General features: G+C 52.2%; 10 protein-coding genes across 10 annotated transcripts; 5 read left to right on the forward strand and 5 right to left on the reverse strand.

Moving 5' to 3' along the window:
- Positions 1-1,449: 1,449 nt before the first annotated feature.
- BO87DRAFT_416287 (sugar phosphate isomerase/epimerase family protein) lies at positions 1,450-2,748 on the reverse strand (the record flags this gene model as incomplete). The annotated part of the gene is made up of 7 exons (XM_025626744.1): positions 2,573-2,748; positions 2,419-2,512; positions 2,215-2,352; positions 1,996-2,154; positions 1,843-1,945; positions 1,609-1,781; positions 1,450-1,558 (listed from the first exon to the last, which is right to left on the reverse strand). The coding sequence occupies exons 1-7, from the start codon at positions 2,673-2,675 to the stop codon at positions 1,450-1,452; spliced, it is 879 nt and encodes a 292-aa protein (XP_025479136.1). The 5' UTR covers positions 2,676-2,748.
- A 234-nt stretch (positions 2,749-2,982) lies between these two features.
- Positions 2,983-3,321, forward strand: BO87DRAFT_309846 (uncharacterized protein; the record flags this gene model as incomplete). Its single annotated transcript, XM_025619481.1, has 1 exon — positions 2,983-3,321. One exon carries the CDS (start codon positions 2,983-2,985, stop codon positions 3,319-3,321), a length of 339 nt encoding a protein of 112 aa, XP_025479137.1.
- An 83-nt stretch (positions 3,322-3,404) lies between these two features.
- BO87DRAFT_459422 (glutathione-independent formaldehyde dehydrogenase) lies at positions 3,405-5,118 on the forward strand (the record flags this gene model as incomplete). Its single annotated transcript, XM_025628959.1, has 10 exons — positions 3,405-3,521; positions 3,575-3,600; positions 3,666-3,709; positions 3,768-3,941; positions 4,000-4,029; positions 4,086-4,181; positions 4,237-4,251; positions 4,309-4,687; positions 4,742-4,814; positions 4,873-5,118. The coding sequence occupies 10 exons, from the start codon at positions 3,405-3,407 to the stop codon at positions 5,107-5,109; spliced, it is 1,191 nt and encodes a 396-aa protein (XP_025479138.1). The 3' UTR covers positions 5,110-5,118.
- A 587-nt stretch (positions 5,119-5,705) lies between these two features.
- BO87DRAFT_397323 (uncharacterized protein) lies at positions 5,706-7,158 on the reverse strand (the record flags this gene model as incomplete). Its single annotated transcript, XM_025625294.1, has 3 exons — positions 5,706-6,182; positions 6,285-6,926; positions 6,991-7,158. 3 exons carry the CDS (start codon positions 7,156-7,158, stop codon positions 5,706-5,708), a joined length of 1,287 nt encoding a protein of 428 aa, XP_025479139.1.
- Positions 7,159-7,263: 105 nt separating this feature from the next.
- Positions 7,264-8,003, forward strand: BO87DRAFT_376947 (uncharacterized protein). The gene has a single exon (XM_025623424.1). It carries the CDS (start codon positions 7,594-7,596, stop codon positions 7,825-7,827), a length of 234 nt encoding a protein of 77 aa, XP_025479140.1. The 5' UTR covers positions 7,264-7,593; the 3' UTR covers positions 7,828-8,003.
- Positions 8,004-8,169: 166 nt separating this feature from the next.
- On the reverse strand, positions 8,170-10,128 carry BO87DRAFT_407057 (histidine kinase G2; the record flags this gene model as incomplete). The annotated part of the gene is made up of 1 exon (XM_025626040.1): positions 8,170-10,128. The coding sequence occupies one exon, from the start codon at positions 10,126-10,128 to the stop codon at positions 8,170-8,172; it is 1,959 nt and encodes a 652-aa protein (XP_025479141.1).
- A 1,332-nt stretch (positions 10,129-11,460) lies between these two features.
- On the reverse strand, positions 11,461-11,897 carry BO87DRAFT_376949 (uncharacterized protein). Its single transcript, XM_025623425.1, has 2 exons — positions 11,794-11,897; positions 11,461-11,733 (listed from the first exon to the last, which is right to left on the reverse strand). The coding sequence occupies exons 1-2, from the start codon at positions 11,861-11,863 to the stop codon at positions 11,540-11,542; spliced, it is 264 nt and encodes an 87-aa protein (XP_025479142.1). The 5' UTR covers positions 11,864-11,897; the 3' UTR covers positions 11,461-11,539.
- An 808-nt stretch (positions 11,898-12,705) lies between these two features.
- BO87DRAFT_376950 (putative rhamnosidase B) lies at positions 12,706-15,182 on the forward strand. The gene has a single exon (XM_025623426.1). The coding sequence runs from the start codon at positions 12,782-12,784 to the stop codon at positions 15,152-15,154; it is 2,373 nt and encodes a 790-aa protein (XP_025479143.1). The 5' UTR covers positions 12,706-12,781; the 3' UTR covers positions 15,155-15,182.
- A 501-nt stretch (positions 15,183-15,683) lies between these two features.
- Positions 15,684-17,517, forward strand: BO87DRAFT_359726 (maltose permease Mal61; the record flags this gene model as incomplete). Its single annotated transcript, XM_025621524.1, has 5 exons — positions 15,684-15,925; positions 15,990-16,332; positions 16,390-16,461; positions 16,508-17,052; positions 17,112-17,517. 5 exons carry the CDS (start codon positions 15,684-15,686, stop codon positions 17,515-17,517), a joined length of 1,608 nt encoding a protein of 535 aa, XP_025479144.1.
- A 231-nt stretch (positions 17,518-17,748) lies between these two features.
- Positions 17,749-20,169, reverse strand: BO87DRAFT_376951 (ferric reductase family protein). Its single transcript, XM_025623427.1, has 4 exons — positions 19,190-20,169; positions 19,084-19,142; positions 18,845-19,030; positions 17,749-18,781 (listed from the first exon to the last, which is right to left on the reverse strand). The coding sequence occupies exons 1-4, from the start codon at positions 19,779-19,781 to the stop codon at positions 17,816-17,818; spliced, it is 1,803 nt and encodes a 600-aa protein (XP_025479145.1). The 5' UTR covers positions 19,782-20,169; the 3' UTR covers positions 17,749-17,815.
- Between the last annotated feature and the right edge of the window lie 1,469 nt (positions 20,170-21,638).

The raw sequence follows: 21,638 nt of genomic DNA on the forward strand, positions 1-21,638 counted from the left end.
GAGCTACGAAGCAGATGTTTGTGTATCCTCTATGCATCTGTGGGCCATTTGTGAGTTAGACTATAGATTCTTTCAATTGCGCTCGACACCTCTCTAAATGCAGGAGTTGAAGATCCATCGGAATCATTAAGGGTTACCTTGTTTGCCCACACTGTTAGGGAATACGAGCTGGAGTGAAGATTATGTATAAATTGATTCAATATCAATAGAAAAATGCCTCCGTGATTCTTTGTAGCAGTAAGGTCACCTCTCCTACTCACACCTCATACATCTGACACTATGGAGCCACCGATGATTGATAAAGCAAATAAGGAGGAAGTCATACGCCTGAGCAAGAAGACGTGATAAAACCTCAATAGATACTGAAGGATCTGTACGCGTGTCAACGGCATTCCAGACGCCTGGATCACCGCGAAGTAGCTGTTGGCCTGCATATCGTTGAGACCTCCATTGCTTATTCCCACTAGCATTTTGGCCAATGAACTCTCCAAACCCCACTGTTTAGTGATTTATGTAACACAGCTTTAACGCTACTGGCTAACTAGTAGACATCCTGCAGACACGGCTACATGATCTTCTCCGTGTCCATTAGGCTGATTGGCCTGTTAATCACTGAACAGACGTAGTTACCACTCGAGGTGCATTCCTTCCTCTGGCCGGTTTGTAGGGCACTCCGCTATGCGAGGGTCGGTTTGGAGTTCCATGCATAATAGTAGCAGGGATTCCATTTTTTATAAAGAAGGCCTCTTGTTAGCAGAAGAAACTTCTTGTCCTTATTATTTCAGTTCGTCCTTCCAAGCGTCAACGTCAACGACGGCGCATTCATCAGATATTTCCAGGATATTGGGCCTACTGGATGGCTGAGATATCAGATCCTGCACCCATGAAACCAAGTTCGAGCTGCGGGAGTTCGTTTGGGACAATCCAACGATCACTCTAGTCGAGGAGCTATGAATTCTTTGTTATCCGAAATGAACAGAAGGCGTTGAATATTAAGTACTTTATACTCACTACCTCACTGCATTAGCTTGCGTGGCGCTCGGCTACCCATTTTGGATGGCCTGAGCTCTCTGAAGAAACTATTTTTACATCTAGTCATATCTCGTTTGAGATGTATTAGAAGGAAGAAGATTCATCCTCTACTAGATGTTCTCAGTGCCTTCTAGGATTGAGTATGTTGCTCCAGTCATTGAAAGGCAACCAACATCAGGGTGCAAGAAATAAGAAAAGCAAAGCCATTACCACAATCCCAAATAACACCGTATCATATATGCACCAGTGAGCGAAGTTAACGCAGGTTATCATTCATAGCACATTTGTCTTCTTAGAACAGTAGTATATATTGATCTACTAGTTTAACTGCAGAGGCCTGGGATCAGTACACAGCCGTAGTCTAATTGCTGTCTATCCCAGGAGTATCTATGTCCCCGACTAAATGATCATCACATACTATGACTGCGCAACAGCCGACTCAAACAGCGCTTGCAGTCGTTTCCCTTCACTGTCCGCCAGCTCCTCGTAGGTGTGAGCAGTTCCGATTGGATGATATGGGAATGGACTGTGTACAATGTTAGGATGCTCAACAACCACGGATTAATCGCTACTCACCCGTACTCCGGAACCCATGTGATCCGGCAGTTAGGATCTCTTTGCTGTCTTGATTTGACGATTCGGAGCCACAGTTCCTCAAAGAATTGCCGCTCGGGAGCAAATGCAGGGTTTAGAGGCTCTGGGCACTGTGACGACTGCTGTGTTCCCATACGTGCATGGATATGGCCGACCTAATAGATATGTCAATCATTGATTCTGTACTGCTTCTATTCAAATGAGGGACCTGCTTACACGTGGGATCACACGGTCGAGGATCTCACGGTCTTCTTCGCCTTGATCTAGGAGTCTTTCGCAGACGACCACCCAATGTGAGATGTCGGCAGTGATACGTAACCTGCGTAATCAGTATCGGACTGGGGAAGACCCATAACTAGATTTACGTACTCTGGAACTCTCTGTAGAATGTAGTCGGCCGAATAAGGGTTGAAGAGAGATCTGTTTCGGTGCGTTTCGTGGCAGACTATGCCCTCGAAACCCTCTTCCTTTTCTACCTGAAGTGCTCTTTGGTAGAAGTAGACAGATTCATCAAAGCTCCAGTAGTCTCTGAGGAAGATAGCGAGTCAACATCTTCATCGTGGTATACCTGGAGTGGAGGGGACGTACGCTCCGGATTGTGCATTGATAACCACTGGCTTCAAGATGGTCGCTAGGCGAAGTTGTCCTCGGTAGAACTCGAGGTGAGCATCTGGGGTCAAGCCACGAGGGCGGGGGCCGACATATTTTGGCCATGCGGAGAAGAGGCTGCAAAGCAATCAGCTCAATTGCCGTTCCAATGGGCAGCTACTACATTATAGTCGAGATACTGACAGAATGCTAATTTCCAGGCCCACCTCATCACAGTTCTTGCGGAGAAGCTGCAGTTCCTCGGGTGTCATAAAAGCAAAATCAATCTCGATTCCAGCTGTTAGGATAACTCGTTAGTTTAGCCTTTGGGGGAATTGCAGTGCAGGCGCTAGCTTACCGTAGCCGTGAGCCTTGAACTCAACCAACTTCTTTCTCCATTCCGACTGCTCCGGACCGGGATCAATGCCCCAGAGGGATCTGAAACGCGAGATAACAACCATGACTGAGGATTACGAAGGTGCAAGCTCCTTAGGGATTTGGCTGGTCTCCTGAAGGGCACGCACGCAACAATTGCTTGCTTGCTTGCTACGAGCTTGTCTGGCAGGTTGCGAGGGGATAGCGGGGCTATAAATCGGGTGGATGTGGATGACAAAGAGCCGATCCATGACGCTTTGCTCTATCACCAAAGGCCATAATTCGGAGGACTCCGCAGATGTCGCCATCGTGATCTGCCCTTTGGAAGTGACTCTGAATTCCTTTGATGCTTTCCCAGCAGGAGATATCACCGATCGGGGAATTTAACCCGCCATGGCCGCTCCACTTTCCCCAATTGATGGCCGAGCGACTAGTCCCCTCCGGGTTAGCGTCGAGGATGTGCCCGCGGAGGAGTTCTCCTACTACGGCCATTTCCTTCCCGGTTGCCCAGAGAAGGACGGCTACAGCATCATGGATCACAACATCAACTTGCTCTGGCCATCTAAAGCCGGTTCAATGTTCGGCCTGGGAATTCTGTTCCGCACCCGGTCGGCATCGACAAGCCAGACGCGGTCCGCTGGTCTTTACGTCTCGCCCCTCCCCCACCTTTTCCCCCCACTCCTCATGACGTTCCCCTCACCCCACTCCTCGATTGATTTATACCCCCCATAAATATGTAGAATGGCCGGCATTTAGCAAACATCACTGCAATTACTATTGTCTTTGACGGATTTGTTTCATCAATCTGAGCAAAAATGGCAGTCCAATCCATGAAGGCATTGAACTATGTCGGGCCATTCACGGTCAAGGTGCAAGAGGTGGAGCGGCCCAAGCTGGAGCACCCCGATGACATTATCGTCAAGGTTACCAGTGTATGCTATGTAGACTAGCACGATTTCCGCCCAGTTACTGACAGCCATAACAGGCAGCCATCTGTGGTTCTGATCTGCAGTGAGTGCAATTGGGGAGTAGGGTAGAAGAGAGTTCGTACACAGATGTTGCTCACACATCCCCAGCATGTACGAAGGAAGGACGGCGGCAGAGCCAGGCATCACTTTTGGTACAATTAACCTTACTTTTGCATCTCTGCCCATTCTGACGTGGATGGAACAATCTAGGGCACGAGAATCTCGGTATTGTCGAAGAACTCGGGGAAGGAGTCACCCTACTGAAGAAGGGCGACCGTGTGGTCATGCCATTCAACGTCGCGGATGGTCGTTGTCGGAACTGTGAGGAAGGGAAGACAGCGTTTTGCACGGGTGTGAATCCTGGCTTTGCTGGTGGCGCATACGGTTCGTCTCTTCTGAGTGAGCGATGTGCGTGTCTTTGCGTTGACATTGAATCCCACAGGATACGTGGCTATGGGACCCTACCGCGGAGGTTTGTGTGGCCCCCTTACTGTCAGACAGATCCATGCTAACCGAGTGAACCAACAGGCCAGGCACAGTACCTGCGCGTCCCCTACGCTGACTTCAATGCTCTGAAGCTCCCACCAGGAACCGAACACGAAGCGGACTTTATTCTGCTGGCAGGTAGGTAGTCGATGCTCTCACTCTTGGGTGATCGGTTAACTAATAGGCATACCAGATATTTTCCCCACAGGTATACTCCACCGCCAACCCAGTTGATCCCCAACACCACGTCCGCTAATATGAGTAGGATGGCACGGCATCGAAATATCGGGCTTTCAGCCAGGTGACAGCGTAGCAGTCTTCGGGGCCGGCCCCGTTGGTCTCATGGCAGCATACTCCGCCCAGCTACGCGGTGCATCTCGTGTGTACGTGGTAGATCGGATCCCCGAACGATTGAGGGCAGCGGAACGGATCGGTGCCACCCCCATTGATTTTACCGCGGGCGATGCCGTCGATCAGATCATTGCACACAACGGAGATATGGTGGATCGGTCCGTGGATGCTGTTGGATACCAAGCTGTCGGTAAAGATAACTCGACCGAACAACCGAACATTGTGCTTGAAAACATGATTCGTGTGACCCGCGCGTGTGGTGGACTGGGTATTCCTGGACTTTATGTTCCTAGGTTCGTCACCTAGCATCGCACTACGACGGAGTATGTTGGCTGACGACTGACCAGTGACCCCGGTGCGGGTGATGCGTCGGCTGCGAAGGGGATGATTAGCCTCAGCTTTGGCAAGCTCTTCGAGAAGGTATAGTAGACGCCTGCTCTTTTGGGATAGGATTCACTGATGCTGACATTGTGAGCAGGGACTCTCCCTCGGCACGGGCCAGTGTAACGTCAAGGCCTACAACCGGCAGCTACGAGACCTGATCATTGCCGGCAAGGCGCGCCCCAGCTTCGTGGTGTCTCATGAGATTGGAATTGAAGAGGCAGAGACGGCATACGACAAATTCGACAAGCGTGTGGACGGCTATACCAAGGTTATCATTCATCCCAATGGCGGATTCCCCAGCAAGCGGCCACCGGCGGGTTCCTCGCTGTAGATTCCGTTGATGTCATGGTTTGTTGCAATTATAGTAGAGAAGAGTGTTGTTCATCGTTTAGCATATGTACAATTGATTAAAATTCCTCTCGAGTACATGGCGTATATTTCTTCCTCATAAAATGTTCTCGGGGGAATGGAGTCTGACACGGAATGTTTGTCCGCTCCACGCAGCGACAACTATTTCCCAATTGGGGTTGGATGGCCCTGCGGAGAAGACAACCCAGCTGGGAGCAAACGATAGTAGTCCGATGCAGGTGTCAACCCATTGGTATCATGGTGCATACTTGCACCAAGAATCCCTGTCCCTCGGTCGGCGGCCAATTGACCACTAGTAGCTACTAGTGCCCGCTTCCTCGACCAGCCACCGAATGTCACATTCGCAAAAGGAATGGCAGGCTCTGCGGACAGAGTAAACCTATACCCTACTGCTTGCATTGCAGGGGCATAAAACAGGAATGATTACGGGGAGTCGAATCTATATCTTGTCCCACGATAACATATTCTCTCATTTGTGAAAGGGGTATATTACACTCAACTATGGATCTCTAGGGGCGATACCTGTCTACTTGACATAGATTCGATCCGGCTGAAACATTATAGAGTATCAGCATTCACCATTTGACTGAACCTCTTCCATCCCGACGGAGTATTCCACGCTCGCAGCCAATACCCACCCTTCTGTGCACCTTTCAGCGTATATGCAGACGGCCACACTCCCTGTCGCAGGCTCCGAACAAGGGGGTGCACGAAGAGAACTCTGACCGGTTTGCTCTGATCGCATGCAGCTCCAGAAAAGTCGAGGCATGCGAAATCGAAACTTGTCCACGTGGTGATCATAACCATCGGCATCCTTCCGTTCGCGGGGATTTTCGGCAACATCCGTTGTGACGCATGATCCTCGCACACCCGCAGGAACGCCTTTATGGACGCCGGAGAGGTGTATCGCAAGCTGGCCAAACGGAGTTCACCCGCCAGCATGGCTACGGGCTCATTCTGGATCTGAGACACTGACAGCTTTTGCCGCATTAGTCCGATGCTGTTATGAATCCAGTGGGTCCCTGGCTGGGGAGGCTCAACCACACGCCGATAGCTGAGCGGACCATAGAAATACATCTCAGCTCGACTGCTCGGAAGAGTACAATAGACCGTTTTTAAAAATCAGGCATTGATGACGTTGTTCCTGGTCGGCTGGGCACCAACAGGAGTGGCGGCAAAAGCATCGAGTGCTCGTTTGTGCACGGCGCCTACCCAGTCGTCTGGCAGGTAAATGTACCGTTCCTCCAAGGTTTCCTGCAGACGTAGCTTGCGCAGCAGTAGACACCAGACTACTCTGGCTATCAGTAGTAGAGTCGGCCAGAACCCAGTGGTGAAGTTGGCCAGATGCTCGGCATAGGTTATGGATCGAACCAACAATTCCTGCGGGTCGTTGAGTATCACTCGGTCGGACATCCGGTGACCACAAGCATCGGGTGGTAACAGCGGAGATGTGATAGGTTGGCCCGCGAGCAGGTCACAATAGGCCCGAAGTACGTCGTAGGCGGCAGTGCCGTCGGCCAGATGATGGCTGATGCCGAAGCAAAGTAGAGTGGCGTTCTGGAGAAACGTGACGCGAACGAGGAAGACATTCGCAGGTCTGGCAGGTACATTGAAGATAAAAGCAACATCCAGTTCTTCGGGGTCGAGGGCCTCAATAATCGTCGGTTGGTTGCATTCTCTAGACTGGAGCACGCCATGTTTCCAGGATGCTGCACCTTTGGGAAGCGTCCGACTTGCAAAGTCGACAGTCGAGCCAGTGGAAAGTGCATACGGGCGGCACTGTCTCAAAGTTCAGAAAATCGTCATTGCGCCCGGGGTTCAATGATGGATACTAATCACTGACCGACCGGTAAAGCTGCCCTCCCAGAGCAGGCCACGCTTTTCCCAGCTGAGCTGCCGTCTGCCTCAACACGATTTCATCTAGATGCGCATCCACAATAAGCCCGGTGAAGATCATGGCATTGCAAGTAAGAGGGTGGACACTTCGACAACGATACTTGACTTTCTCCATGGCGTGGATGTTGTTTCTTCTTCCGCACAGGATGCTTGAAATGTAGAGTACTCCACAACGGTCTGCATTGGCTTCGCGCTGGATTTATTCTGCGGAGAACCAGCTGGATTATGTCACACTGGAACAAGGTTCGCTCGTCCAAGGTTGATACATGAGTTGATTATTTTCTAGTTCCACTGGCTTCTGGCAAGCGAACTCCTGACTCATTCGAATCCTATGGCCGACCGAATGGCTGACAGATCAACGAACGATGACCTATCAAACCGTTCTTGATACCAAGGTTGAACCTTCAACTTGATCTTGAGCTGGGAGGTGTCGATCCTCGTCGGAGTCCGGAGTAAAACCTTCGGCGATTATGCTCGTCGTGTACCCATACTTGGATTGATGATACTAAGATAAGGTTCCATTGACAGGGCACCGAGTCATCTGTCGTTCATGATTCGAAGTTACAACAGAAAGCACCAACCTAGCAACTGGCTGCTTATTCTCCCACTATATGGTAAGGACGCGCCGAGCAACGATAACGAAGCAGTCATCTGGCTCTTGTCGCTCCGCAGAACCAGCGTCAACATCAGAACCAGAAGAGTCTTTTTCGTGACACCGGCTGCCACTGTCTCTGTGACGGCGTTGGCGTTCTCCCTTCTCGCACTCAGGGACCAGGGATACTGAATGACACCCTGTCAACCGTCTGTCCACTCTGGATGCGCCGCATATTTATCGCTCGTGTCATGATCGAGGCTATTGACAAGATCCGTCCAATGAAGACGCAAAATGCGGTGCTTTCTGGATGCTATCCCTGCAAGTGAAAAATCTTTACAAGGCCCGCCGCCGCGACGCAATGTACAACTTCGGGTGAGAATGCGTTATGAGCTGACCATCATCACGATTGTTGATTGGTTGGTTCTCATAATCTGTCGCACGGTATCCCATATGCCAATTCCTTCCAAAGACGTATGATCCCGTACCACCCGCCATATTTGTACGGTGTGGTTCCACAGATGGCCCATCGGGTCATCCCTGACCCTTCTGCTGCAGCTGTTTGATCCGCTCGATCAAATCCGGCATCTTATACGGCTTGTAGATAATGTCGTTCATCCCCGCCGCCAGCATCTCATCCTTCTGAGCCGTCCGTACATTGGCTGTAACCCCGAGAATAGGGACCTGCGCCATGGGACCATCCAACTGGCGAATGGCCCGGGAAGCCGTTGTGCCGTCCATAATGGGCATGACCTGATCCATCAGTACACAGTCAAACCTCCCCTGCTGCTGGACCGCATCTACCGCCTCCTGGCCATTACTCGCTTCGCTGACCTGAAAACCGGAGGTCTGAAGCTTGCGCGAGAGAATGCGTTTGTTGATGACATTGTCTTCCACTAACAAAATGCGCCGTTCGCGCGGGTGTGACCGTGGTTCACTTCGCGGCTTTTCGGGAGCCTGATGATCCTCGTCCTCTGACACAGGTGAACCTCTCGACGCCGGGGAGGGGACTCCGCTGGCGATCTTCACTGTATGCAGCCGCCGACTGTCTCGGCTGGCGTGTCGCGAGATCTCCGGGATGTGAGTGACAGAGGGATTCTCGGGAATGCGTGGTCGGGCGTGACGCTCGGTCACTCCACTCATCTCGTTGCCCATTGCCTGGATCTGGCTGCACATCCGGTCAATCTCTGTGGTTCCGTTGCTCTTGCTAGGGTCCTCCCCGGGTCCTGCTGCAGTGCGTCGCACCGTGAAAAAGAATCCAAACGTACTTCCCTCGCCCTCCTTAGAACTCACGCCAATCTCTCCACCGTGCAAATGACACAACTTGCGACTGACATTCAGACCTAATCCCGATCCGCCGTATATTGTCTGGGTGCGCGGAGTCGCCTGGTTGAAGCGCTCAAACAACCTCTTCTGCGCCTCGTCACTGATTCCAATCCCATTGTCTTTTACGGCCACCATCAGAAACACGTATTCTCCCGCTCCCCATTCAGGTTGTGACGTCGCGTCCAATTTTAGTGCCTCCTCACCTGAGTCGAAGAAAACCACGTTCGGAGGATAGGAGGATGGCCGTTGGGTAGACGCACCGATGGAGACGCGGATGCGCTTGTCGTCGCCCGAATTGGCGGTGAACTTGATGGAGTTAGAGAGCAGATTGATGAGGACCTGGCTCATGCGATCCATATCCGCCATGACCCAATCAATGTCCAAGTTGGCGTAGGAATGGTCCAGCTGGTAGGTGAATTGAATATCATGTTTACGCAGCTCCGGACGAAACATGGCCAGTGCGGTGGCTACATTCCGGCGCGGTTGCACGCGTCGGGGAGAGAGCGTCAGCATGGCAGCATCCAATTTGGAGTAGGTTAGTACGTCGTCGATGATCTTCTTCTGGTGCGCCACGCAAAGACTGATGGTATCAGCTGCTTCAGCGATCTGCGTCCGCATTTCCTCCCCAATATCCGGGGAATGAACAGCCTCCAGGATATCCTCAGTGCAGTGGAGGATGGCCGATAGCGGGTTGCGCACCTCGTGGCTGATCATATCGATAAATCGCTCCTGTTGTTGCTTGCGGTCCTCTGCCTCATGGGCAATGCGACGCTGCGTCAATTCCGCCGTCTTCTCTTGTGTGATGTCGGTGATGGTGCAAACAAAGCCCCCTTCTGGTCCCAGGTTGAATCGTTGTCGCTCCTCCTCATCCTCCAGTGGCGTCAACAAACACACGCGCCATAGACACGGCTGCAACCGGGTACGGTATTCGATGCGGAGGGCATGGTAGGACTGAGAGGCTTCTCGATATGCTGCTGCTACGCGATCAAAGTCCTCGGGATGGATGGACTGGCACCAGCACTCAAAGGCACGATCGGAGGTGCAGGTGGTCAATTCCAAGAAGCGTTTGTTCACGAAGACGGACCCGTCCTGGTGATCAAGGACAGCCAGCCCGATAGGCATCATGTCGGCCAGCTGCTGGGCCGACACGTCTGGGTGGCCGCCCATGGCGTTATTGCTGGTTATTGTCTGCATGGTCTCGGTGTCTGAAGGGGGGAGAAGGGGAAAGGAAGGTTTGAGGAATGGCTCCAGGTCAGAGTTGGGTTGCGGCGCCGTGAGTCTACTGGTGCCGATCAAGCATAGGGAATTTTCTTGTGTTGCTGTGTGCTTTTCGTGGTTCAATCCATGTGAAATTTCCATGAGAAGCTGGTCCATGACGTCACGACATGGAAGAGCCCTATTATAACACCCATCAACAAACTTTCATTCTCCTGATCCCCGATCAAAATTTATGTGCCTGTCTATCTGCCACGATTGTAGACCCATTCTCACATTCACAATTTGCATCATAGCTACATACCTCGGAAGTATTATCGACCAATGTTGTTGACAGAAAGAACAGAAAAACGTAACCTCTCCATCCTAGGCAATCAACTTCCGCAGCCTCTATTCTCAGCAAAGCGGTTATTGTCCTAACATATAGAACACTGCTGTCTTCATGGTCCAGTTATTCTTTTTCTTCAGCCGCTACTGTCAGCAATAGTGTCTAAATCGCTCACACATCTTGGCCATCCTCTGCTGCAACCCCGGAACAGGCGATGGATATGCGACACATCCTCACTGAAACATGTTCCGGGTCTTTCGCCCCAAGGCTACCACTACTTTACCATAGGCGCAGTTGATGGGGTCTTTGTACTGATCATCAGCCGGTCGACTTTGGCGGACCCATGCAGGGGTAAGTCGGTTTGATCAACGCGTGGAAATTCAGGGGTCCTTCACTCCCCATTCTGTCTGAGACGTCCTCTTCGACAATACAATTGATGGTACAGTTGAAACTCGTCCCTGGTGACGCGATATGTCCATCCATTACTCTTTTTGTCACTAATATCAGCTATCACGGACGTGATTTTTCGTAAGTCAGCTCAACAAACCCTTTTCAGCAGTCAACGGTGCAGGTACGCAGAGCATTTGTTCGCGATGGGCTACTCTCCAGTATGATATGGTAGTTTCAGTCATTGACCTTAACTTCAGCCCTCGTCGTCTACGGTGCTATGGAGTTTATTACGTTACATGGCATAGCTATCCCATCAGCTCATATCATCAACCGCATGATACATATGATCCTTTGAAGCTGGTCCGATGAAAGACTGTAGTGGTGGAGCCAGAAAGTCAGGTCCATCACAGATGCGACACACGGCTCTCCTACGCGTGGACGAACAGCTCCTTCTGCCGATATATAAGAGTGCAAGTCACTACACATCTACCAGTTCGAGTCCATTCCAAGAGCGCTGTAGATCCCCACCCTCTCGAATACCATTTACTCCTACAAAAGTTGGTTGATCAATGGGCAAGCTCATATCATTGCATATCGCTCAAATCAACACATGTACAGGTTCCATTCTTCAAGGAAATGACAGGATTAAATGTAGCGAATCTGCCGGAAAGACTTGAGCATCATGTAGACCCCATGCAGGGTAGCGTACATGCTGGCGCCAGCCACGGCCCAGGCGGCGCCGTGCACGCGTAAGGAGCTGACGGGGATATGGCCTGGTTCTGAGCTATCCTTGCGATAGGTATCCGACCGCATGATATGTCGTCGTCGTTGGGTAGGGTCTGACGCATTCAGCTGCTGATCTTGAGATTGAAACATTCATGGCACAGGGAGCAGCGTACCCGCCGACTGCAGTCTCTGGCTGATGTTGCCGACGACTGGTCGGGAGCGACCGATGAGCATTTGATGCATTAGGATGTTTTAGTATATTGTGGTTGGTTTTGTCTTTTGGTGGTTACAGATATAGTGTAGTTGGGAGTGTGTGCAGGGTCCCGTGGCTATTATAAGCAGAGGGTGCAGGGGCGAATGGGTTGCCGGAACCAGGGTTGTCAGGCGACCGCGGGGGTGGCGAGAGGTGAGACTTTTGTTCATGATAGCATTTCCTCGTCATGGTCTGACTAGACTGCAGCTGGCATAGTATGCAGTTCATTCTCAGATGGTTCATCGTCTACTATACCTACGACCCGACATGATGGTTCCGCTGTTTCTCATTATAGCTGCATATCAAAGTATCTTTAAGTTATCGACTTAGCGTGTCATCATATGCTTTCATTTCTAGTAACATATTCATTCTAGTGAAATGAACGAATATTAAGTATCGGTATTCACTTCATCAAACCTCCTTGCACTAACATTGCCCCATATGTAGGGCTTATATATATTCAGTTGATGTGTTGGCAACGGTCGCAAAGGGATGAAAGCAAAGTATACTCCACCATACTTCAATAGATGTCGATTACAGATTCCATCCTCTCTTTTCTCTCTCTCCGAAGAAGTAATAGAAGCTTCGTTTGCTTCCCTTCCATCTTCTCTGCATAATCCACCGGATCTTCCGAGGACGCGAAGTGTCATGTGACGTCACAGGATGCTCTCCCCGCATTACACAGTCCATACCAATATTACGGTTAGGCTAGGCTTTGACCCGGTGTCGGATTCGGGGCAATCCCCACCGAGCGGAATATCCGACTTGGAACATCTCTTGCTTGGCTTTCCCAAACAAACAAGCAGAATGGCTATACTCCAGCATGTGAGGGCTCTCCTGCCCTCTGTGAATGAAAATTCAGTCGTCAGATCGAACGCAGGACAGTCATCTAGTCCTTAACCGTCACCATGGCTTCACCCGACTGGGCTCGCGCAGCCCCTTGGATCTGGCTACCTCACTATCTCGAAGAAGATAATCGCCCTGGCCGGTTCTTCCTCTTCAGAAAGACCTTTCAATGGCACCCTTCAGATGACCTACAAGACCTCCCTGTGCACGTCTCCGCCGACAGTCGATATCGCCTCTTCGTCAACGGTCACCGCGTGAGCTGGGGTCCCTGCAAGTCCTATCCAGGAAAATGGTACTACGAGACAGTCGATATCCGCCCATACCTCCGCGACGGTGAAAATGTAATCTGTGCGCGTGTTCTACGATATTCTACCCTCGTACCGGGCTCCTCGTCGATTGTGAGCATGCCGCTGCCCGGGTTCATGCTGTACTCTCCGCATCCCGAACTCGCCATTTCTACTGATCCCTCGTGGACGTGCATCGAGCAACGATCCGTCAAGATTATCCCGCAGACTGAATGGAATTACCTGCTTGGTCCGCCGTTTCTGTCAAACAATGAACGCGCCGAGGAAGACCAAACCATAACCGGTTGGCAAATGGTTGGATATGATGACTCGCGGTGGGATAAGGCGGTATTCCAGTCCAATGCTGTGAAGATGCTTCCTATAGTGAGTCCGTGGAAGCTGGCACCGCGTTCGATACCAGAATTACCGGAGATTGAAGGGAGGTTCGACGGAATAGTCAAGGCGACTGGTTCTGTCAGCGAAGACGAGTGGAAATTGCTGGTTCGAGAGGACAAGCCCGTGGTGATCCCAGCAAATGCGCAGATTGCTGTGGATCTCAGCGTTGAGGCGCTGATGACGGCGTTCGTCAGCTTCGGCTTCAGTGGTGGAGCGGGCGCAGAGATTAGTATCTTGTATTCCGAATGTTACGAGAAGAACCTGGGAGTGGAGACCGCACCATTTCCCATGCCTAGATCCAAATCTAATCGATCGGACGCGAGTGGTCGCCTGTATGGTGTGAAGGACCTTTACACCGTCACTTCCGGACAGGACGTGCACTCATTCGAATCATTCTGGTTCCGGTGTTTTCGCTACGTGCAACTCGGGATAACCACAACTGCCAACCCAATAACACTGACGAGCATCTCCCTGCGAGAAACTTCCTACCCACTAGAGATCACCACCAAAGTCGACGCTGGTGCCGAGCTCAACAAGATCTGGGAGATCAGTTTACGAACACTCCAGAACTGCCGCCACGAGACATACGAAGATTGCCCGTTCTACGAACAGAACCAATTTGCATCGGATTCTCGACTACAGATGCTGTTCACCTACCAATTATCCCCCGATGACCGTCTCGCCCGCAAGACTCTCGAGGAGTTCCACGCTAGCAGAACACCAGACGGACTGATTGTGGCACAGTATCCGACTGGCTTCGCTTCTAAGCAGATCCCGCAATTCTCCTTATTCTGGATTCTGATGGTACACGACCACATGATGTACTTTGCGGATATGACACTAGTGCGCAGGTACCTAAGCACAGTGGATAGCATCATCCAGCATTTCGAGGATCGCCTTGATGACCGTGGTCTAGTGGGCCATTTTGACCCCGATACGTGGCCGTTCGTCGACTGGGTGCAGGATTGGTTCGTCCCGGGGCAGATCTTCAAGTCGTGTATGCCTCCGGCGTACCATACCGCGGGTGCGGCTACTGTTAACAGTTTGATGTATGCGTATGCCCTACTACATGCGGCGGAGCTGTGCGAGTTTGTCGGGCGGATAAGCACGGCGGAGGAGTATCGGGCGCGGGTGCACAGTATCCGGAGTGCCGTGAATCAGCGCTGCACGTCTAACTCCCAGTTATATCTGGATGGCCCAGGAGTGGAACAGCACAGCCAACACACACAAGTTTTTGCCATCCTCAGCGAAACAGTAACAGGAGACGCTGCAAAGCAGCTCCTCAGACAGACCGTGACCGACTCTTCCCTCGCACAATGCTCATACGCCATGAAATTCTACGTCTTCCGAGCTGCAGAAAAGACAGGCATATACAGCGAACTATTTTCCAGCATGCTAGATCCATGGCGGTCCATGATGGCCAATAACCTGACGACATGGGCTGAGGATGAGGTGAACGCCCGCAGTGACTGTCATGGGTGGAGCGCCAGTCCGGTGAACGAGATCGTCACGCAGCTGTTCGGGGTGAAGCCTGCCGAGCCAGGCTTTGAGCGGGTCCGTATCGTGCCCCGGAGGGAATTAGTGGCTGCAGCTGATGGGGTATTGCATACCTCTCGGGGGGATATTAAGGTGCAGTGGGCCCAGGGGAAGCCGCTAAGTGTCGAGGCGACGAGTAAGATTCATGTGGAGATTGTGGTTGATGGTCGGATAGTTGAGAGGGTGCTGGGTCCTGGGGAGTCTGTCATTTTTTGCTGAGTAGGGATCTTGTGGTACGTAGTAGAACTGTATATGCATTAAAAAACCATTGAATGGGATTGTACCTACAATACATCCTTGAACCCAGGTCTTCTACCGTGATACTGTAATGAGAATAGGTGGTCGAGTTACCTCAAAGGAGGATTCAGGCATGAAACTTGTGAAAGTTCATCCACCTCGGGCCCAAGCTGATCTGCAGAACGCGTGGAGATGCACTGAATCAGCGTTCTGTTCCATGAAAAGCTTGCCCCCTAATTGTCGATCCAGGCCCGGAATTGCCGACATGAAGGAGGGTCCGGCATTTCCGCTTCCTCGGAAGACGTTCTGATTGTCCTCCAGTCCTCCCAGGCTGCCAGGTTGTACCCCATGGGGTAGACCCGCCCTGCCCAGGGCCCTGGTCATTTCCCTGGTCATTAATGGGGCATGGGTATCAGCTATATTTCCCCCACGCCTCGTTGCATGTCCGGCATCAACAATTCCAGCACACTCAGGACTTGGTCAGCAGCAGAGTCCACAATTGAGTGCCAGTATGTCCACCGACCAAAAGTCGGAGTCGAGCCATCTCGAGGTGGTGGACCAGCAGGTCCGTCGACCAGACACTGGAACACTGGAGATCCACGACCCGGCTAGCCAGCATGGCCGTTCGACATGGCAGGCACTCCGAGCGAATCCTATCGTGGTCCTCTTCTGTCTGTATGGAAATATCGGCGCGTTGATGTACGGGTTCGATAACCTGGTTCTGTCGCTGGCGCTGTCCATGACTGCTTTTGAGTGAGTATTCCCCGGTATACTATAGGTAACAATCTAGGCAGTTGCTAACGGGATGTCTTAACAGACAAACATTCGGTACCCTCACGAAGGGCTCATACGTGATCCCCGCATACTGGCAGTCCCTGTGGAACGCCCTCTCCCAAGTCGCAACGATGCTTGGGTCAACAGCAGCGGGTCCTATCCAGGACAGATTCGGACGTCGAGCAGCCTTCCTCGTCGCGGCATGTTTATCTGCCGCTGGCATTGCAGTCGTGTATACGGCGTCGACACCGGGCGCGTTTCTCGCCGGGAAGATCGTCAATGGCTTGTCGTTGGGTCTCGCTTTGACCACGGGGCAGACGTATATTTCGGAGATTACATCGCTTGAGGTGCGAGGTATTGCTCTTTCGGGGTATACCTTTTGCATGGTATGTTCCTTCTAGACATGTAGCGAGAGACAGTGATGTTGACAATGGATCTCGTAGAACCTGGGATATCTGATCGCCGCATCTGTGGCTCTACCGCGAATGTCAATGTCCACCGATGCTGCATACAAGGTACGTGATTCATACTTCAATCCAACCTCATAAACTAAGAAGTCAGGTCCTCTTCGCCTCCGGCTGGGTCTGGCCCGGTGTCATCCTCCTTTTCCTTCCATTCATACCCGAATCCCCATACTTTTGCGTCATGAAAGGGCAACGCGAAAAGGCCGGCCGCATGCTATCCCGACTGGGCAACCCAGCGTCGGAGTCACCGCTCATTCTGGCAGACATAGTCCGCACACACGAAGAAGAGCAACAACGCAATGAAGCAGCCAAGGAGGCCAGCTTCCTGGAATGCTTCAAGCGAGTCAACTGGCGCCGCACGCGGATCATCCTCTACTGCAATGCTCTGTCGCAGGTGATTGGGTCCAGCTTCATGACTAACGGGCCGTACTTTCTCGTACAAGCGGGCATGTCCTCTGCTAAGACGGGAATGATGACCGAAATAGGTATTGCCTTTGGAATTGCCAGTTCATTGATTACGGGGTACGTGATGACAGTGTGTGGGCGACGGGCGTTGGTCATGTTCGGCATTGGGCTCTCGACGACGCTGTTCACGGTTATGGGAATTGCAGGGTGTTTTCCACACTCCAGTCCGGCATTATGGTCAGTCTTCCTCCCTATATATTCTCTTCTCATTGCAGCGAATACTAACATAGGTATAGGGTGGTCGGCATCTTCCTCGAACTCTCCTGGTGGGTCTACGGTCCTGCCATCGGCCCAGCCATGGCCATTGCAGGTGAAGTGTCGTCAGTGCGACTGCGCGCCAAGTCACTGGCTATCGGGTTCACATTCAACTATTTCTTCTCGACGGTGTGGAACGTGGCGATGCCGTACCTATATAACAGTGACGAGGCGGATCTAGGGGGATTGATCGGGTGGATCTTTGCGGGCATGGGAGCTGTCACGATGTTGATTCTGTTCTTTGAACTGCCTGAGACTAAGGGGAGGAGCTTTGAGGAGCTGGATGAGATGTTTGCGGCGAGGGTGCCGACGAGGCAGTTTAGGCGGTATCAATGTGAGGTTGGGTTGGGGTATGCGAGGAAGGTGGTGCATGATGGGGAGGATTAGTAGTGATGTATAAGTAGGACTAGCTCGAATTAGTGTGTTGTATTGTTATTACTGTGTATGTTTGGTAGGTTTGTTCATTATCATCGGCTGCGTCGTCGATGTCTACAGTTGATGCTGGGCTGAGTAATGGCAGTTCTCGTGGCCCACGGAGATGGATGACCCTGTGATTTGTTAGGAAAGGTAGTTAGGTTTGCTACGGCTTGTTAGTTTGACGGCCAACGGTCTATTCTGCTCATCTACTTGGCACGTCACAAATCGAAAACAAATTTATATAGGTACAGGCGCGTTGGGCAATGAATCACCAGGTAAAGCTCTCCTCAATATAATCCAACTGGGTACGGCCCTGGCGCTGTCGACAAGCCCGGCGGACATCATCGCTCAGGCCACCATTGCCACAGACCATCACGCCCATGGCCCCGATCTGATTGTCAATATCCATCTGGACGAGTGTGCCCACATCTGGCCGGCCCGGGAACATCTGCACGGTCGCGCTGGGGCTCCTGATCTCACGGGGGTTTCTCGGGCGCGTTACGAACAGCTGGATCCGCAGCACGTCGCGCCGGCCTTCCATGCCGAGTATCGTGGTCATCCACGGTCGGATCCAGTCCAGGTGCTCTGGGGACTGAATGACCCATACGAGAGTGACACGTCGGGCAGCGACGGTGCCATCGCTATATCCTTGCACCAAATGGCGGATGAATGGCAGGCAGTGTGTGATGCCCACTCCACCGGCAAAGAGGAGAACAGTGCCGTACGAGTCAAGCGAGTGGAGGTTTCCATAGGGTCCCTCAACAAAAGCAGTGACCGGCATGGCTGCCGTGGAGATATCCGTCGTAGTTGACCGCGGCGAAGTGCTGATCGTGCCCGGGGGCAAGCGGGTGCGGGCGTAAGCAAATGCTTCCGTAAACATCTTGTCTGTAAATCCGGTCCGACGTCGCACGAGCAGGGAAACCGTATTGACCTTGCGAGACTCCAGCCCAGGGTGGCCGTGGTCATTGCCCATCTCCACCTCGGCCATCTTCTCGCTGTACGACCCCAGCAAGGTCTGGCCGGTTTCGCCCCAGGCGATGGAGAAGGGGTGCGAGGTCCAGACTCCGAGTTTCGGGATGTAGACGAAGCAGTACTGGCCCGGCGAGAAGGTCCAGGGACGAGCGAGTTGCAGAGTGACGCGGACGGCATCGCCAGGCAGCGCCTCCAGATAGGCGGTTGTGCGGCGACCAAAGCCATAGTTGCGGTAGATCAGGATCAGCAACCGCGCAAGTCGCTGAGCCGCAGTTAGCCGATGTTTCTAATTTCGGACCAAGTATCTGCTGCAAGGGGGACTCACTTCAAACGCCCAGAAGGCTATGGCGGCATAAAGATAGTAACGGCAGGAGTAACGGTAGACATGATGCCAGAGAAATCCCACAGCCACACAGGCCAGCCCAATGTGAAGGTGGAGGAAAGTCTCGTAGAAGGCATGTCGGATGGGAGAAGGGGATTGAACCAGGATGGCGAGCATCGCCACCATCCCCTATAGGGCAAGTCATCAGCTATTGCCTTCTAATAGGAGACGTGGGGACGTACCATGAGACCATTGAACATGAAGGGCTTCGACAAGGTGCCGAGTGCGGTTGACCATCCATCTGCTCAACATTAGCCTTTAGAACCTAGGAAGCTGGAATAGACCTACAGGTTTGCACTTTGGGCACACCCCAGGCAATGACATGGGCCAGCCCCTCCAACACAACAATGCGGCCCAACCACCGGTGCAGCAGATTCCAGGTGTCGAACGAGACGCGCAGAAGCGGGATCAGGGGGTTGTTGCGGCCAGCCATGACCAGTAGGGGGAACAGATTGGCGGTGGCCATGTAACCAGTTCGGTTACGAATAAGCTCCGCAACAGTTGATTCCTTCGATCCATAAGGCACAGTGTTGGTGCACAGCACAATATTCATGACAACGATGACGGTCAGGAGCAGGGTATGGAAGCGGCTGGGCAGGGTGCCCATGTTGACGGCGCGGGAGAGCTGCCATTCCTGGTTATGGCGAGAGCGCAGCAGCGGCGCATCCAAAAGGTGTCTCTTCAACCAGGCCACATGGAAATTGGGAACGCGATGGTAGGTCTGGCGGTGGTCGGTAAAACTCGCGAGGCGACGCAGGTGGGCAGAGAGACGGCCGGAGGACTGCCAGGCGAAGACAACCACAATCATACAGGCCAACACCCAGAGATTGGCATAGCAGAGGGTGTCATTGAGCATGGAATACCACAAGTCGGAGTCCATGGTGGATCGGTGTTAGGGTCACAATGAATGGGAAGAGAAATGAAAGGACGAATCCCAGCGTGTAGAGAACGAAAAGATGCAAAGTAAAAAGTCAACTGAGTGGACCAGCCACAATGGCATAAAGAGAACAATCACCCTAGCTGGAGGCAAGAAGAGAAGGAGAAAAACAAATGAAGGACTGCAAACAGAGATAAAAATAAAGTTAGCGATCGAAAGAATGGAGAAGAGAAAGAATGGACGCAAGGATAGCCGGGATGGAGAACGAGCGGATCTCGCCGGTCAAATACTATCTACTAAGTAAAGAACTACATGGAGGCGCAAACGGATCGGCGGAGATGACAGGGTGGTCGGGATGCCATCAGAGCGCCAGATAAAGCAGATGACCGACCCTGTCAGCGGGGGTGCGTGCAGAGTAGTAAAAGCCTTTACTGAATTCTGAATCTTCATGCTAGGCTGGGAGGAGGGCATGCAAGGGGTGGAGACAGTGCCGAGACGAGTCAGTGGCGGGCAGTCGACAGCTCTACTGCCTCATCAACTCGAGACGCGCAAGAAGAGTGGCTACCGAGGCCCAAGCCAGCCGGTGATCCCTCGTCCAATCAATCGGGCGAAGAAAGCGACCGGCGCCTGGCTTAACGGTCTTGGTTTCACGATCAAATTGGCTGGGGGTGAGGCGTGGGTCACGGGTAGGGCTGGTTGCCTCTGTCTATTCTTGTTCTGGGTGACAAATAATCTCGTAATAATCCCCTCAACCGAGAGCAGTCCAAGGGAGTCGAAAATTGAATAGAAATTCGGGGTTAATAATACCTAGTATAGGGTTTATTAACAATGCAATGGCTGCCTGTGCGGAACAGAAATGCGCGCTAATCAGCTTTGTTAGCTGATAGGGTCCAACAGGGATGAGTCTAATCGACGATCCCAGTCAGCGCCAACTTAAACAAACCACACCTGAAGATTTCTGCATCTTTGTCTTCTCTTCGTCGAAACATAACCCCCTCTCACCTTGGCGGCTATGAGTATAGCCAGCTGACAGCTTGGCAGGACTCCAAGCGGCAACGGAATCCGAATGTTTTGGAGTGCTGAAACCACCAGGAATGCTTGTCTGCCAGTGAAAGCCGTGGGTGGACCCCAGCGGGGGAATGTCCCACTGGCCCATTGTCGGCTGCCCCTGACAGCCACCACGCCATATAGATGGGTTTCCACCCTTCAATTTATTTACAACGGAACCTCTCTTTTCTTACTCGTCGTGGGCAGTTCGTCCGACCGCTCGTTGCTAAGAAAAGCGTCTCATAAGACGTGATGGAGCCCGAAACCAACGCCAGTCGCCCGACCGTGAGAACTGGACCCCGTCGAGAACCACATTCCCCACGCGTTGGAGAATCTTCTGTCTTACTAAAGTCATGGCCAACTGAATCAAATAACATCTGAAGAATCTCCTCGTTGGTTTCCTCACTCTGTCTTCGTCACAGCCAAATGTGTTTCTGATGAGAGCGTCCATCCTCTGGGTCTCACAGGGGAGAGGGCTGGCAACAACACCATAGCTGCTTGAGACCAGGAAAGTACTAACTTCGAAACATGCGGACTGAGTTGGCTGTCTGCAGGGGCCGATACGAAGCAAAACTCCATTGGGTTGGGTCTATGGCCATGCTCTAAGCACAGGTGCAAGTTACAGGAGGCGCCATCGCGACCAATTCCATCCCGGTGGCTGTTCGGTTACAGCGGAAAACCTGCTACAGTGGGATTTGCGTATGGATACAACTGCGAGTCATGAGACATGCCTGCGCCGAGATCCACATGTGAATGTTGGGATGACAACGACAGAAGTCATGATCTTGCCTCAGACTTGTGAAAACGCGTTCT

Source organism: Aspergillus neoniger (genome assembly GCF_003184625.1).
Source record: "Aspergillus neoniger CBS 115656 unplaced genomic scaffold BO87scaffold_18, whole genome shotgun sequence".
NCBI classification, from domain to species: Eukaryota; Fungi; Ascomycota; class Eurotiomycetes; order Eurotiales; family Aspergillaceae; genus Aspergillus; species Aspergillus neoniger.